The 13,742-nt window shown below is 40.2% G+C and overlaps 1 protein-coding gene across 5 annotated transcripts in view; it reads right to left on the reverse strand.

Moving 5' to 3' along the window:
• Positions 1–13,742, reverse strand: part of arhgef1 (Rho guanine nucleotide exchange factor 1) — a 48,853-nt gene that overhangs the window by 7,277 nt on the left and 27,834 nt on the right. For 2 of the 5 annotated variants that reach the window (XM_088998981.1, XM_088998982.1), the window contains exons 8-24: positions 13,659–13,734; positions 13,548–13,577; positions 11,486–11,695; positions 10,853–10,994; positions 8,800–8,811; positions 7,623–7,769; positions 6,027–6,220; positions 5,797–5,943; positions 5,630–5,712; positions 4,343–4,468; positions 4,149–4,263; positions 3,016–3,116; positions 2,869–2,943; positions 1,652–1,727; positions 1,400–1,567; positions 1,224–1,311; positions 985–1,089 (exon numbers count right to left, since the gene is read on the reverse strand). In XM_088998981.1, the coding sequence (XP_088855107.1) occupies positions 985–1,089; positions 1,224–1,311; positions 1,400–1,567; positions 1,652–1,727; positions 2,869–2,943; positions 3,016–3,116; positions 4,149–4,263; positions 4,343–4,468; positions 5,630–5,712; positions 5,797–5,943; positions 6,027–6,220; positions 7,623–7,769; positions 8,800–8,811; positions 10,853–10,994; positions 11,486–11,695; positions 13,548–13,577; positions 13,659–13,734 (1,895 nt within the window). The remainder of the gene's footprint in view (positions 1–984; positions 1,090–1,223; positions 1,312–1,399; positions 1,568–1,651; positions 1,728–2,868; positions 2,944–3,015; positions 3,117–4,148; positions 4,264–4,342; positions 4,469–5,629; positions 5,713–5,796; positions 5,944–6,026; positions 6,221–7,622; positions 7,770–8,799; positions 8,812–10,852; positions 10,995–11,485; positions 11,696–13,547; positions 13,578–13,658; positions 13,735–13,742) is intronic. The other 3 variants (XM_088998985.1, XM_088998983.1, XM_088998986.1) reach the window with 3 other exon arrangements.

Here is a 13,742-nt window from a genome sequence, read left to right on the forward strand (position 1 = left end):
AACAGCAGGAGTGAGGTTTCTGAATGACTACATTCAAAGTCCTCACCCCTATAGTGAATTTGGTTAAAATATCATTTTACTTTTTGTGGTATAAACTTTTTCCTCTTATGAACCACGCACACACACACAGATAAACACACACAGTGAAGAAAAAGTGTGTGTATCCAAGTGAAATGAAAATACACACCAAAAAATCATTTTGGGTGAATTTGTGACGACCTCTCTGAAACTTTAACAGATGCATATATAGACCCTCTAGAAGCCCGTAGAATGAAAAACTTGGGAGGAATGGCCAAAAGGTCCTCAATTGTCAAAAATGTCCTCACTATCACTACGTATGGTTTAAAATGTTAGTGGTCCTCACAAGACTAGTCATACAAAAACAAACTCACACACAGAGATTCCTGTTTCAATGGTTTTGTGAGGTCCGGATAACCCCAGATAAGGAGATAAGGAGTGAGGACCACCGTTGCTAATAAGTTTAGAGACAAACTAGTGTTACATTTGAACACTAAATGTCACCCCATTTCCCACTTCAACTTCTTTAAAAACAAAGCAATAAAAAGTGGACTTGAAACTGAAATAACAGCAGGAGTGACGTTTCTGAATGGCTACATTCAAAGTCCTCACCCCTATAGTGAATTTGGTTAAAATATCATTTTACTTTTTGTGGTATGAACCTTTTCCTTTCACGAACCACGCACACATAAACACACACAGTGAGTAAAAAGTGTGTGTATCCAAGTGAAATGAAAATACACACCAAAAAATCATTTTGGGTGAATTTGTGACGACCTCTCTGAAACTTTAACAGATGCATATATAGACCCTCTAGAAGCCCGTAGAATGAAAAACTTGGGAGGAATGGCCAAAAGGTCCTCAATTGTCAAAAATGTCCTCACTATCACTACGTATGGTATAAAATGTTAGTGGTCCTCACAAGACTAGTCATACACAAACACACACCCACACGCACACACTCACCCAGAAGAATTAAATCCGCCTCCACTTCCAGGCGGGAGGGTGATCCTCATGGGTGCTCCGCTCCTCTTCAGATCATCTACTGCTGATTTGATCACATTGGTCCAACTGGGCGCATATTAAATGACCCCCCCGTACAAAAAACAAAAACAAAAACCAAAACATCAATTGTGAATATTTTACAACAGCGAATATTTAAACAAGCCACAGACTATTTTTCGTGTCCGTCAAAAGCCACTCACAGTTTCCTCTCGCCCACGGACTGAGCCACCAGCTCGTAAATCTGCGCACCACTGTCCCACGTGAAGATCACGTAGAAGGCCTTTAAATCTGCAAGTGATATGTTTTTGTTTCAAATTCCAAAACATTCATTCAAACATTTTCACTTGATTCATCTTCTACACGCATAAGGACTAACCGGTGGCGACCTCTCGCAGAAAAACCGAGTCCAGCTTGATGATGGGGCTGAGCATCTGTTTGCCTTCCTGCACGGCGATGATGCTCTTGCTTTGGCATTTTAGCACCATCTTGTCGTCCTGCCTCTGCAGGAGAACCAGCAGGTCGCCTAGCAGCACGCACTGCACCTCTGATGGGGGGGCGGGGTTACAGAAGCCAATTGTCATGTGACTTTTAGCCCCGCCCATCTCACTGTGTCTTGTGTGCTACTCACCGACAGCCTTCTCCTTGGTGACCTTCCAAGTGAGGGGGCCTTCATACAGCATCTTCTTCTGCGTCAGGTCTATGTTCTAAAATAATAATAATAATAATAATAATAATAAGTACAAAAATGGGGGCGGGGGCATGAAGGACAAACCCCCCGCAAATACACACGCATAAAAGATACCTGTCAACCGGCTGTATTTTGACATATTCCGTACAATTTTTTTCTTTGCACATTTTTAGATGTGTACGGCATATGAAAAAGTTTATATGGGAAAAATTAACTATAATTTTGAGCTATTTTCAATTCCGTTTTCATCATTAAATATAAGCAGTAATGTTATTTATAAGAAATATCGCTACTGGTATCGAGAAAACAAGTCTGTGGGAAAAGTCTCCAGAAGAAACAGGGAAGACCTGTTACGGTCAAGTGGAATTTTATTTTGAAATCAATTCAATCCGGTCAAGTGGAATTTTATTTTGAAATCAGTTCAATTCGGTGAAGTGGAATTTTATTTTGAAATCAGTTCAATCCAGTCAAGTGGAATTTTATTTTCAAATCAGTTCAATCCGGTCAAGGGGAATTTGATTTTGAAATCAGTTGAATCTGGTCAAGTGGAATTTGATTTTGAAATCAGTTCAATCCGGTCAAGTAGAATTTTATTTTGGAATCGGTTAAATCCGGTCAAGTGAAATTTTATTTTGAAATCAGTTCAATCTGGTCAAGTGGAATTTGATCTTGAAATCAGTTAAATTCGGTCAAGTGGAATTTTATTTTGGAATCAGTTAAATCCGGTAAAGTGGAATTTGATTTTGAAATCAGGTAAATCCGGTTAAGTGGAATTTGATTCTGAAATTAGTTCAATCCTGTCAAGTGGAATTTTATTTTGAAATCAGTTAAATCTGGTCAGGTGGAATTTGTTTTTGAAATCAGTTCAATCCGGTCAAGTGGAATTTTATCTTGAAATCAGTTCAATCCGGTCAAGTGTAATTTCATTTTGAAATCAGTTCAATCCGGTCAATTGTAATTTTATCTTGAAATCAGTTCAATCCGGTCAAGTGTAATTTTATTTTGAAATCAGTTCAATCCGGTCAAGTGGAATTGTATTTTGGAATCAATTCAATCCAGTCAAGTGCAATTTTATTTTGATATCAGTTCAATCGGGTTAAGTGCAATTTTATTTTGAAATCAGTTAAATCTGGTCAAGTGGCGGTGTTGCGGCATACCTTATATTCCGTGTAAAGCTCATTACTGGGTTTGAGTCCCGACGTGTCCAATCGGCGCTGGTAGTCCTTGAGCGTCTGCGGGCAAATACGTTTGAAAGTCAGAGAAAACTTGCTGAGCGAGTTGGAAAATGGCGTCGAAGGACTCACCAGAAGGTTCTCCATCACTTTGACCTCCTCGTTGACGTGGTTGAGGATCTTGCGGCAACACTCGGCGCTCTGATGGATGCGCTCCTTCTCACCAAGATCCTCTGCCGAGGCACAATAGCAACAATCAAGGGAATCGACCAGAAAATGCTCAAAAGCACACGCCACAGAGACAAGGAAGCACTATTGTAATAACGCCAGTTTGGTTAGCATATGTGGAACGGTCGCAGCTTGGAATTGAAGCGGATTTACGTAGAACAGCAGATGTGAGACAGTGTCTTTTCGTCAATGGATGCTACAGATTCGTGTTTGTTTTCAACATTTAGCTTGTAGCAGACGTGCACATTTCACCACGATGTAACCGATCCACTGGTGAAAAGGATGCCTTGATCATCTCCTCTTTCATCTAGAACTGCTTCATACAAGGCTTCATACAGTAAAATTGAATTATAATAATAATACATTTCATTTCTAAGCGCCTTTAAAAACTCTCAAGGTCACTTAACAGTCACAGGATTAGTTTTTCTGTGGGTGAGCAGCGGCAGCCACACGCGCCAGCGTTCACTCTACCCGGAAATAACACAGCAGATAATCCTGAGAACCAAAAAACGCCAAGAAACGAGTGGAAAAAAAAACTCACACCAAATTAATGTGTTTATAAAATACTGTCAAGCTAAGTCGTCCCTGCAAATTAGCATCATACCCGGAAGTAAGTCAAATAGATAGAAAGCTAGCTAGATAATAGCTAGCCAATAGATATCTAGTAGACACCTACCGAGGTAGCCGTATAACTAATAGATAGCCAGCGATATAGCTAACGAGCCAGCCAGATAGCTAATAGATAGCAAATAGATAGCCAGCTAGGTAGCTAGCCAGATAGCCAGCCGGTTAGTAATCATAATAATCATAACTCTGAGACTTTTGTGTTGTGTCTCATGATTTGTTAATTAGTTTTTTTTTGTTATTGTTTTGACGTCAAGATGGCGCCGCAAGAGTGGCTGCGTTTACAGCAGGTCGTGTATTTTGTTTGTCTACTTCTTCCTTTCCTTTCATCACTTTGCTGATGTGAAATGTCAATTTCTCCACTGCGAAACCAATAAAGGCTAATCCAATCCTAGATAATATAATCCACACACCTGTGTTCTTCGCGATGTTCTCCAGGAGCAGCGGATACTTGGTGAGCCTCTGCATCTCGATGGGAATGATGTCCTTCAGCTGCAGCCTCCGACATTGAGGCTTGCTCTCCGCCTCCTGTCGTCAACGCGGTAGCCATTTTAGCCTCACTCCCAAGATGGCCGCCAGCCGTCACGCTCGTGAACGTACGGCGTACCTGGATGAAGGCGTTGAAGCGAGCTTCCTTCTTCTGTCTGCTTTTGATCTGGTCCAGGGCCCACGACTGGTGACTGCAGAATCGGGCCGTCAGCTTCTGGAACCACTCCCCTTCCGTTCCCTCAAACTTAAATGCACCAAAAAAGTAAAGTGAAAAATAAATACAAACAAATTAAAATAAAATAAAAATTACAACAAATAAAATAAAAAATGAGAAATAATTTTAAAAAAGAATAAAAATAATATGGAATAAAATAGAATTAAATATGTTACATTGATCATCCATTTCAAAGACAGCAAAATTTGCAGTCAGCTAACCATTGTCTATTTCTATTTGCCATCCATTGGCTATCTATTAGCTATGTATTAGCTAGCTATCTAGTTAACTAGCTATTAGCTACCTAGGTATATCTATTAGCTATATAGCTATCTAGCTATATCTATTAGCTATATAGCTAGCTAGATAACTATTTGCTATCTATGAGCTAACTTTCTATCTATTTGAGTTACTTCCGGGTTGAGTGAACGCTGGCGTGTGTGGCTGCCGCTGCTCACCCATAAAAAAGCGTATATGTGACCTTAAAGTGACCTTGAGAGTTTTGAAAGGCGCTTATAAATGAAAGGTATTATTATTATTATTATTATTATTATTATTATTATTATTATTATTATTATTATTAACATTTATTATTATTGTCTGTGACCTTAAAGTATCAGTTCATAGTATTGGAACATTTTTACGATAATCAAGTAATCGGAAAAATGTCTATTATGTTAATGATGACATATTTTGTGCATTTTTTTTCATATAATACTGAAAAAAAAAATTAAAAACAAATATATATATATACAGTAAAGTCTCGTTATATCGATATTCAAGGGAGTCCGAAAAAATATCGATATAACCGGGACTATCGATATATCCGACCCTGTTTGTATGTAATTTTCTCCGTGCGTGCATAGAAATAGTATCGATATAACCAGAACTATCGATATATCCGATATCGATATAACGAGACTTTACTGTATATATATTTATATTTTTTTATTTATTTTTTATTTTTTTTCAGTATTATATGAAAAAAAATGCACAAAATATGTCAGCATTAACATAATAGACATACTAGAATATATATATATATATATATATATATATATATATATATATATATATATATATATATATATATATATATATATATAGTCTCCATGTAAAATTCTATAAAGCGTTAGAGGTGACAAAAAAAATTATACAATAAAAAATGTAAAAATAAAAACAAGGTCTCACTCTGTTGAGAACGGTGGTGCTGATAGATCTGATGATAAAATTATCCTCCAGACGAAGTTTCTTCAGGTTCTCGTAGAAGTGATCTGGAGAAAGAAGACGAGACCGTTTTGAACTCAAAACAGACCATTTCTGATATTCCCACCCAGAATCAACTTAAAATTGCTCACAGTGCATTTCGATGATCTCATCCAGATTGGGGAAGATGGCTGCCAGCTCGGTGGAGGTGAGGAGTTCCTCTCGCTCAAGAGGCTTGGAGAAGATCATTTGTAGGACGCTGAGCATGCGCACGTGGGCATGCTCCGTGGCGAACAACTCTGCGGGAAGAAATTGGGAGGAAGGAAGATACAATTTACACAAGATGCCCGCCATTGCCCACCCTACGCGGAAACCGTCTCACCATTGATGACCTCCTGCCTCTTGGTCTCCTTTTTGTTAAGGCCGGACAGCATCTCTGGGGAGGCCAGCTCCCTCCAGTTGGGAGGTTCTTGTTCAAACTCCAGCAGGCGTGGCTCCATCTCTTCAAGTTGGGGGGCGGGGCTTGCGGGCGACGACCCGGAGCCCTCCGAAACGGCTGTTGTCGCTCCTTCGTTGCTGGTCCAAAGGAAAAAAAAAAATGCATCAGTAAGTCATCCATCACTCATTTTTTTCAACACACAATTTGGAAATATAAAAGTAATATAAATATACAACTTTTTGCCCCAATGTCCCCCCTGCAAAGAAATGTTTTCTTAAAAAATATAATAAAAATATAAAAAAATATATAATAAAAATATAAAAAAATATGTATGAAATATAAATATATATTTTTTTTAATATATATATACTTTTAATATATATATATATATATATATATATATATATATATATATATATATATATATATATATATATATATATATATATATATATATATATATATATATACACACACACACATATATATATATATACATACAGTGCATACAGTGTAGATATATATACATACAGTGTATCCATATATCTGCATAGTGTAGATATATATATATACATACAGTGTATACATATATCTACATACAGTGTATATACACACACACACACACACACACACACACACACACACACACACACACACACACACACACACACACACACACACACACACACACACACACACACACACACACACACACACACACACACATATATATATATATATATATATATAATATATATATATATATATATATATATTATATATATAATATATATATAATAAAAAAACAATATAATAGAATAATACAACAATAATAATAAACAAAACACTATATTTATTCTTGTCAAAAACTTCTGCAGGAGAAAAACAAAGAAAAAAAAATAATTAAAACATTTTCAAAAAAAAATCCAATAATTTGTGAAACATTTTTTTTTTACTTTCTGAAACATTATTTTAACTCATTCACTGCCATCCCCGAATTTATTTGGGAATTGAAAATATGACGTGAAGCACCATTCCCGAATTTGTTCTTGTTTTGAATTTTCTTGCGGGGTTGCCGATAAAGCGCTGGCCAGACCTCTGGCAATGTCTTTCCCTTCCACAATCGGGTTAGCATTCGCCGTTTGGCCATGTTAGCGCTTTGTTCCTGCTTCAGCTGCTGTTAAAGCACTATATAAATCATTATGTTTGTATTGTATTGTATTGTATTGTATTTTGTACAGCCGACCCCATTTCAAGCTCAGATAACTCCAGACCCATATAACTTAGGAATTAACTTTTTTTCTCATGTCTAAGCTATCTTGAATGTTTATGTAGTCCTAAAGCTCAAAATTCTGTAGGTCCTGCAATTTGAGTGAAAATGACAAAAACCCTGGCACTGGTATGGACATATTTGTATACATCTTGCAGTGAATGAGTTAAACATTTCAGATTTTTTTTTCCTTGTTATCCCAAAGAATTACAAATAAATGATACTTATTTGAATGCAGGCGTGTGTCCATCCCTGCTGTGCAATCTTACAAATGGAAGCCGAGCGTGGCCGCGGCTGACAGCGACTTCAGGTCCACGTCGCTACTACGAGAGTACGACTGTTTGGCCCGTGAAGAGCCGCGTCGGCGTGACGGCTGGCGGGCCACGCGAGCGCTCTCGCTACGCGTGACCTTCTTACTGCCGGAGTGATGGGGGGAGGGAGGGCGGGGACAGACGTCAGTAGAAAAGTGGGAAAAGACGGAGAATGAGGACATCAAAATGTGGACAGGCGGAGAAGTCAGAAAGAACACAGAGTGACATGTTGGGAGTTGAGGTGGAAAGACATAAAAATTGGCAGAGGGATGAAAATTCTTTTGTCAGACAATTCCACATTCCGGCAAGGTTTCGCGTTGACCAATGAAATGCATGCATTGTCAACTGACAGTAAAATGCAAAACTTCCAAATATTTTTCATCCAAAAAATTTGTTGTTTACTTGTCAATCAAAATGAAGAGCATTTATTTGCTCTTCGCATCCCGTGACAATAACAGGGATCTGCCATACATTTGAAAATGTTATATTGTATTTTGTTTTCATTCTTGTTTTACCCAGAATTAATGTTTTTTGTCTAAAAATATGAAAAATATAATATACAGTAAAGTCTCGTTATATCGATATCGGATATATCGATAGTCCCGGTTATATCGATGCTATTTCTATGCACGCACGGAGAAAATTACATGCAAACAGGGTCGGATATATCGATAGTCCCGGTTATATCGATATTTTTTCGGACTCCCTTGAATATCGATATAACGAGACTTTACTGTATTTAGCATTTTTTTTTAATTAAATAAATGTAACTGTTTATATAAATGTAGCTAAAGCGCTCTTTTTCAAGATGAGAGAAAATCATCACAAATTTCTCAGATTGATGCTTCATAATGGATGTGATATTGTGCTTAATATTCTAATATCCAAATCTAGTAGACATGCATATTTTAAGCATAATATATTACATAATATATATATTTTTTAAAGTAAACAAAAAAAAGCATCCTTAACTTGCCATACTCCAGTTGAACCCAATAATTCATTCTAGTCATTCAAGTTCATTCTAAGAAAACAATACTTAACTTGTGCTTGCGCTAATTCTTGCGCTAATTAGTGTGTATGTGTGTGTGTGTGTGTGTTGAAGCATTCTCGATGCCTCAGTCACGGCGCCCACCTTGTCCTGCGTCTGTAAAAACACGGGACACCACACCGTTAACACCTCAACTTTGCAGCACACCTGCAACAAGAGCCGACTGCAACGCGGTGCAAACACGGCCTTGCTAGCGACACAACGCAATGCACACACGCGCACAAAACCTTGACGACTGTCAACGGGGGAGGGTTGACGTCTCCCCATGCACGCAGACGTCTGCGACAGGCAAACAAAAGAAGCAGGCGACAACAAACTCGACACAAAATGCGGATTTCATATGTGGAGTTCTTCGTCTCCAAAGGCAGGAATCACTAGGGTATGATTTTTCCGACTTTAAATTATCTGTCACAGGCATTCATACTAAATTGAATTGTAAATATTTGCCCATGATTGACATGGTCTGCAAAAGCCCAAAAATATATTACATAAAATTACACTCTATACACACTCTATACACACCCTCTACACACTCTACTCACACTCCACACACACTCTCCTGGAGGGCCACCCTCCTGCATGTTTTCCAAGTCTCCTTGTAGGAACACACCTGATTCAAATGAGCAGGTTCAATGTAAGGCTTCTGCAGAGTTTTGTGATTATCTGATCATTCGAATCAGGTGTATTGTAACAAGGAGACTTGGAAAACATGCAGGAAGGTGGCCCTCCAGGACTAGGAGTGCCCACCCCTGCTCTACACACACTCCACCCTTTCTACATACTCTCTCGACACACTCTCTCTCTCTACACACACTCTCTACACCACAGGTGTCAAAGTCAAGGCCCGCGGGCCAAACCCGGCCCACCACATCATTTTTTTGGGCCCGCGAAAGCAAATCAAACTTGTTAAATTCCATGATGATTGCTAAAATCTGAGCCAAAATGTCATATTTTTGGATGTCAACCGCAATAAAAGTCATTATTCTTGACTTCAGATTTGAAAACGAGTTATTCATTAATTTGCTGTGTGCTCTATATGTAATATTTGAAGGGATTTAAACATTCTAATGGGTTCCCCAAATTCATAACGGCCCTCGAGAGGAAACCATAACTACAATGTGGCCCGCGGCAAAAGAATGACTTTGACACCCCTGCTCTACACGCACACACACTCTACTCACACTCCACACTCCACACACACGCTACACACTCTCTGTTGGGTCTCCGCTGTCTTCAAGATTAAACCAACTTTCTCTTCAACACCTGGCTTCCTGATGTTTTAACCATCCTCTGCTATCAACGCCCATATAGTCATGAATCGCGACAGTGGCTGCCTTTCCAGCATCTCATGTATTTTGTTTTTCTACTTTCATTCCTTTCATCACTTTGCTGCTGTGAAATGTAAATTTCTCCACTGTGAGACTAATAAAGGCATATCCAATCCAATCCAATCCAATCCAATCCAATCCAATCAGGGACGAACGATCAAAATAAACCCATCACTCTCCACCCTCACTCTACACTCTACACACTCTCTCTACACACCTTCTACACACCCACTCTACACACACTCCACACTCTCCACCCTCACTCCACACACTCTTTCTACACTCTCTCTCCAGTCTCTCCACACTCCCTCTCTCCCCCTCACGCTCCTCCTTCAAAGTGGCTCTTTGTGTCTTTCTATTTTCTCTGTACATAGTTCTCAGAAGAAAATGTCATCTGACTTCAAAAGTTCTACTCTCCTATCGAGCAGGAAACAACCCAAAATCAAGTCATTCATTGTCGGGAGTCCAAACACGAGAAGAAAATTGCTAACGCTGCAACCGTCTGCTGACAACATTGCACCTCCACGCTCACGGGAAATGCAAACAATGCGAAGCAACCAAAGTGAAAATTCAAACATGAGGAGAAGATAAGCCGAAACAAAAGATTCAATGGATTGAAGAAAGGAGGTGGAAGGTGGGACTGGACAGCGGGGGCGCGTTGTGTTTTTTTGTTTTTCCCCGGTGTGAGTGAGACGGGCAGCATGGCAAAAAAAAAAAGCTAGCACACAGCAGGGACAGACATCCTCAGCCTGAGGACCGAGGCTTGGGCTGGAGACAGACGCCAGTGCGATTCCACGCTCCGTCCTCACCTGTCTTTCTCCGGGTTCTCCTCAATGGGGGCGTCGCTGACCGAGAAAGGCTCGCCGGCGCCCAGCGAGCCTCCCGGGCCTACGGGGGAAACATCGGGCCATTCGGACAAGATGACCGGCTCCAGACGATTGCTGGGCAACCCTGAAATGTACGATACACTGTCAAAATGGCGGCTCGTTTTGATTCTTGCAAAACCAACGCGGTATTTATCAGAATGCCATGTGAGATTAATAATAATAATAATAAGAAGAAGAATAATACATTGTATTTATAAGCGCCTTTCAAAACTCTCAAGGGCCCTTTACAGGCACAGGATAAGAACAACATTTTTTTCTGCGGGTGAGCAGCGGCAGCCAGACACGCCAGCGTTCACTCAACCCTGAAATGTACACCGTTAACTCAAATATAAAATGGTCATTGCAAAAATAGTTTCGAACAATTAACTAGTGCCGTACTGATGAGATCAGAGAGTAATTGAGAGGTTAGTAGTAACCCCACTTTCTAAGCCGGACACGTAACACATAGACTACTTATTTTACAAATGACATCAAATGACTAACAGGCGCCAATCACGGAGACTGAGCCACATGCTGCTTCACCAAAGACAAATCCTACTGGTGAGAAGGACGTACCATCAGGGTGCGGCGCCTCGGGGCTGTTGCTCACATTGGCGTTGATTCCCGAGCCGTCCGTGATCTCCACCAAAGGCAAAGGGCCGGAGCCGCCGCCCCCGGAGCCGGATCCCGACTTCCTGCTGGGGAGTGCGGGCGCCGTCGGATCGGCTAAGTTTCCACGGATGGGCGCGGGACCTTTACGTTCCTGACTTCCTTTTTCCCTGTCCGCTAGAAAACAGTGAAAGTGGGGTACAGTTAGGATGTTTCAGCCAGGCGGCGGGTTAACGACTACCATGACGCACCTTGTTTAGTGAAAACGAGGAAAAACGAACGGGGGTTAGTTGAGTTTGGGGGTGGGCAACTCGGCCTAAAACCAACCAAGCACTCAATCAAGGGAATAAAACCTTCTAGTGTGATTTGGGGACATGCAGACATGCTCGTGGGGGTCATTAGTAGGGTCTAACTTTTGTCTACAGTGAATCCCCAGGTCAGTGTTCGCACACCCACTTTGAATTTTCATGCAATGCTATGCTATTGTGTTTGTATGCTAATTCACGTTAGCTTTTCTATGGCATTTCATATACAGTGATACCTCGGCTTATGAACGATTTAGCTCACGAACTTTTCGCCTTACAAACGTTACATTCGCGACAATATAATCTTAGCATACAAACTAGTTTTCAGGAAACACGGAGCACCACAAGTAGTGATGTGTCCTTCGCAAACGAGCCGGTTCTTGGCGCTCCTAACAAGGAGCTAAAAATGGCAGCTGACTTTTGTCCTCTATTCCCCGCCCCCAGTCTTTGGTCAAAGCCGCACGTAATTGGTCATGATTTGTGGTAGAGGACGGAGCGGACACACGCAGCAGGATACACGCAGCAGTGAGGACAAGGTAGGAGGGGTTATAGAAACAGAAACACACAAACAGGAAAGGGAGACGACAGAGCTTGAAACAAAACAAAAAAAAAAGTAAAAAGTTGAGAAAATGGATAGAAAACAGTTACATTTGGACTGGTTTCAACTTTATTGATAGTTCAAAGGCAGAGTGTAGAGGTTAGAATATCCAAGCTCCACAAATAACCCGCACAAGCCTTCTGTACAATTTGAAGAGAAAAGACAAGCAAGGGAACCAGCTATTAATGAAGTTTTTAGTGTGTCCGCCTGCATCTGTTGCTGTTGTAATATCACAACTTCTAAGATGTACAACCCAAAGCTCCTTGAGACACTTTATGCAAAAAGCTATCCACTCCATCAAGCCATCAACGGCCATCACAAAGGTAAATAAAACGACTTTGTTAAACAGTACAGTTTATTTATTTAATTACAATACCATGGCACATTTATTATACATTAAATAAGGTATATTTTGTGTAGTTTTAAGGCTTATTTAGTAGAAAATTATGTTTTATGAGGACCTGGAAACGGATTATTCTCATTTTTAATGGTTTCCTATGGGAAATTAATGTTTGGAAGACATACTTTTCGCCTTACACACATTTTCTGGGAACCAATTAAATTCGTAAGCTGAGGTATCACTGTATTAGCATTACACACGTCGACTTTGGTTCGATGATATTTTTTTCAGATATACAGTAAAGTCTCGTTATATCGATATCGGCTATATCGATAGTCCCGGTTATATCGATACTATTTCTATGCACGCACGGAGAAAATTACATGCAAACAGGGTCGGATATATCGATAGTCCCGGTTATATCGATATTTTTTCGGACTCCCTTGAATATCGATATAACGAGACTTTACTGTATATTTTTGGAGACCCGACGTTTGACAAAAGTATGTTTGGGTGGGTGGGGGGGGGGGGGGGTAGAGAGCAGGGCATTTTGATGTCAATTTCCGTCTGACAAAACATTTTGTTTGGAAATTGTTTTCTTGCATGATTGTTATTGTTTGTTTTGGTGTTTGTGTGTTTGTGTGTCGTGCTCATTTGTGTTTTATAAGTGCAATAATCCCCAAAAATAAAGTTATCACGAGTGCAACCTATGCTCCACGATAAACGGGGGTTCACTGTACAGATAAAGGAGTGAAATGGGAGCGAGCACTCGGGGGTGACTTGTACCTTCGGCGTCCATTTTAGGTTTGACCTCAGCTGTAACAGGAGACAAACGGTCATTGACGGAACAAAACGGTTCCTTCACGGGGCCGTTTGAGCCAAGTCGCAATTACGTACGGTTGCCAGCAATCCAGCTCGGGATCCCCGGGAAGCCGCCCCTGGGTTTAGTCTTCGTGGACTCGTCCTTCTTGTTCTGATGAA

This window comes from Hippocampus bargibanti, linkage group LG06 (assembly GCF_051943395.1).
Source record: "Hippocampus bargibanti isolate YZ-2025 linkage group LG06, ASM5194339v1, whole genome shotgun sequence".
NCBI lineage: Eukaryota > Metazoa > Chordata > Actinopteri > Syngnathiformes > Syngnathidae > Hippocampus > Hippocampus bargibanti.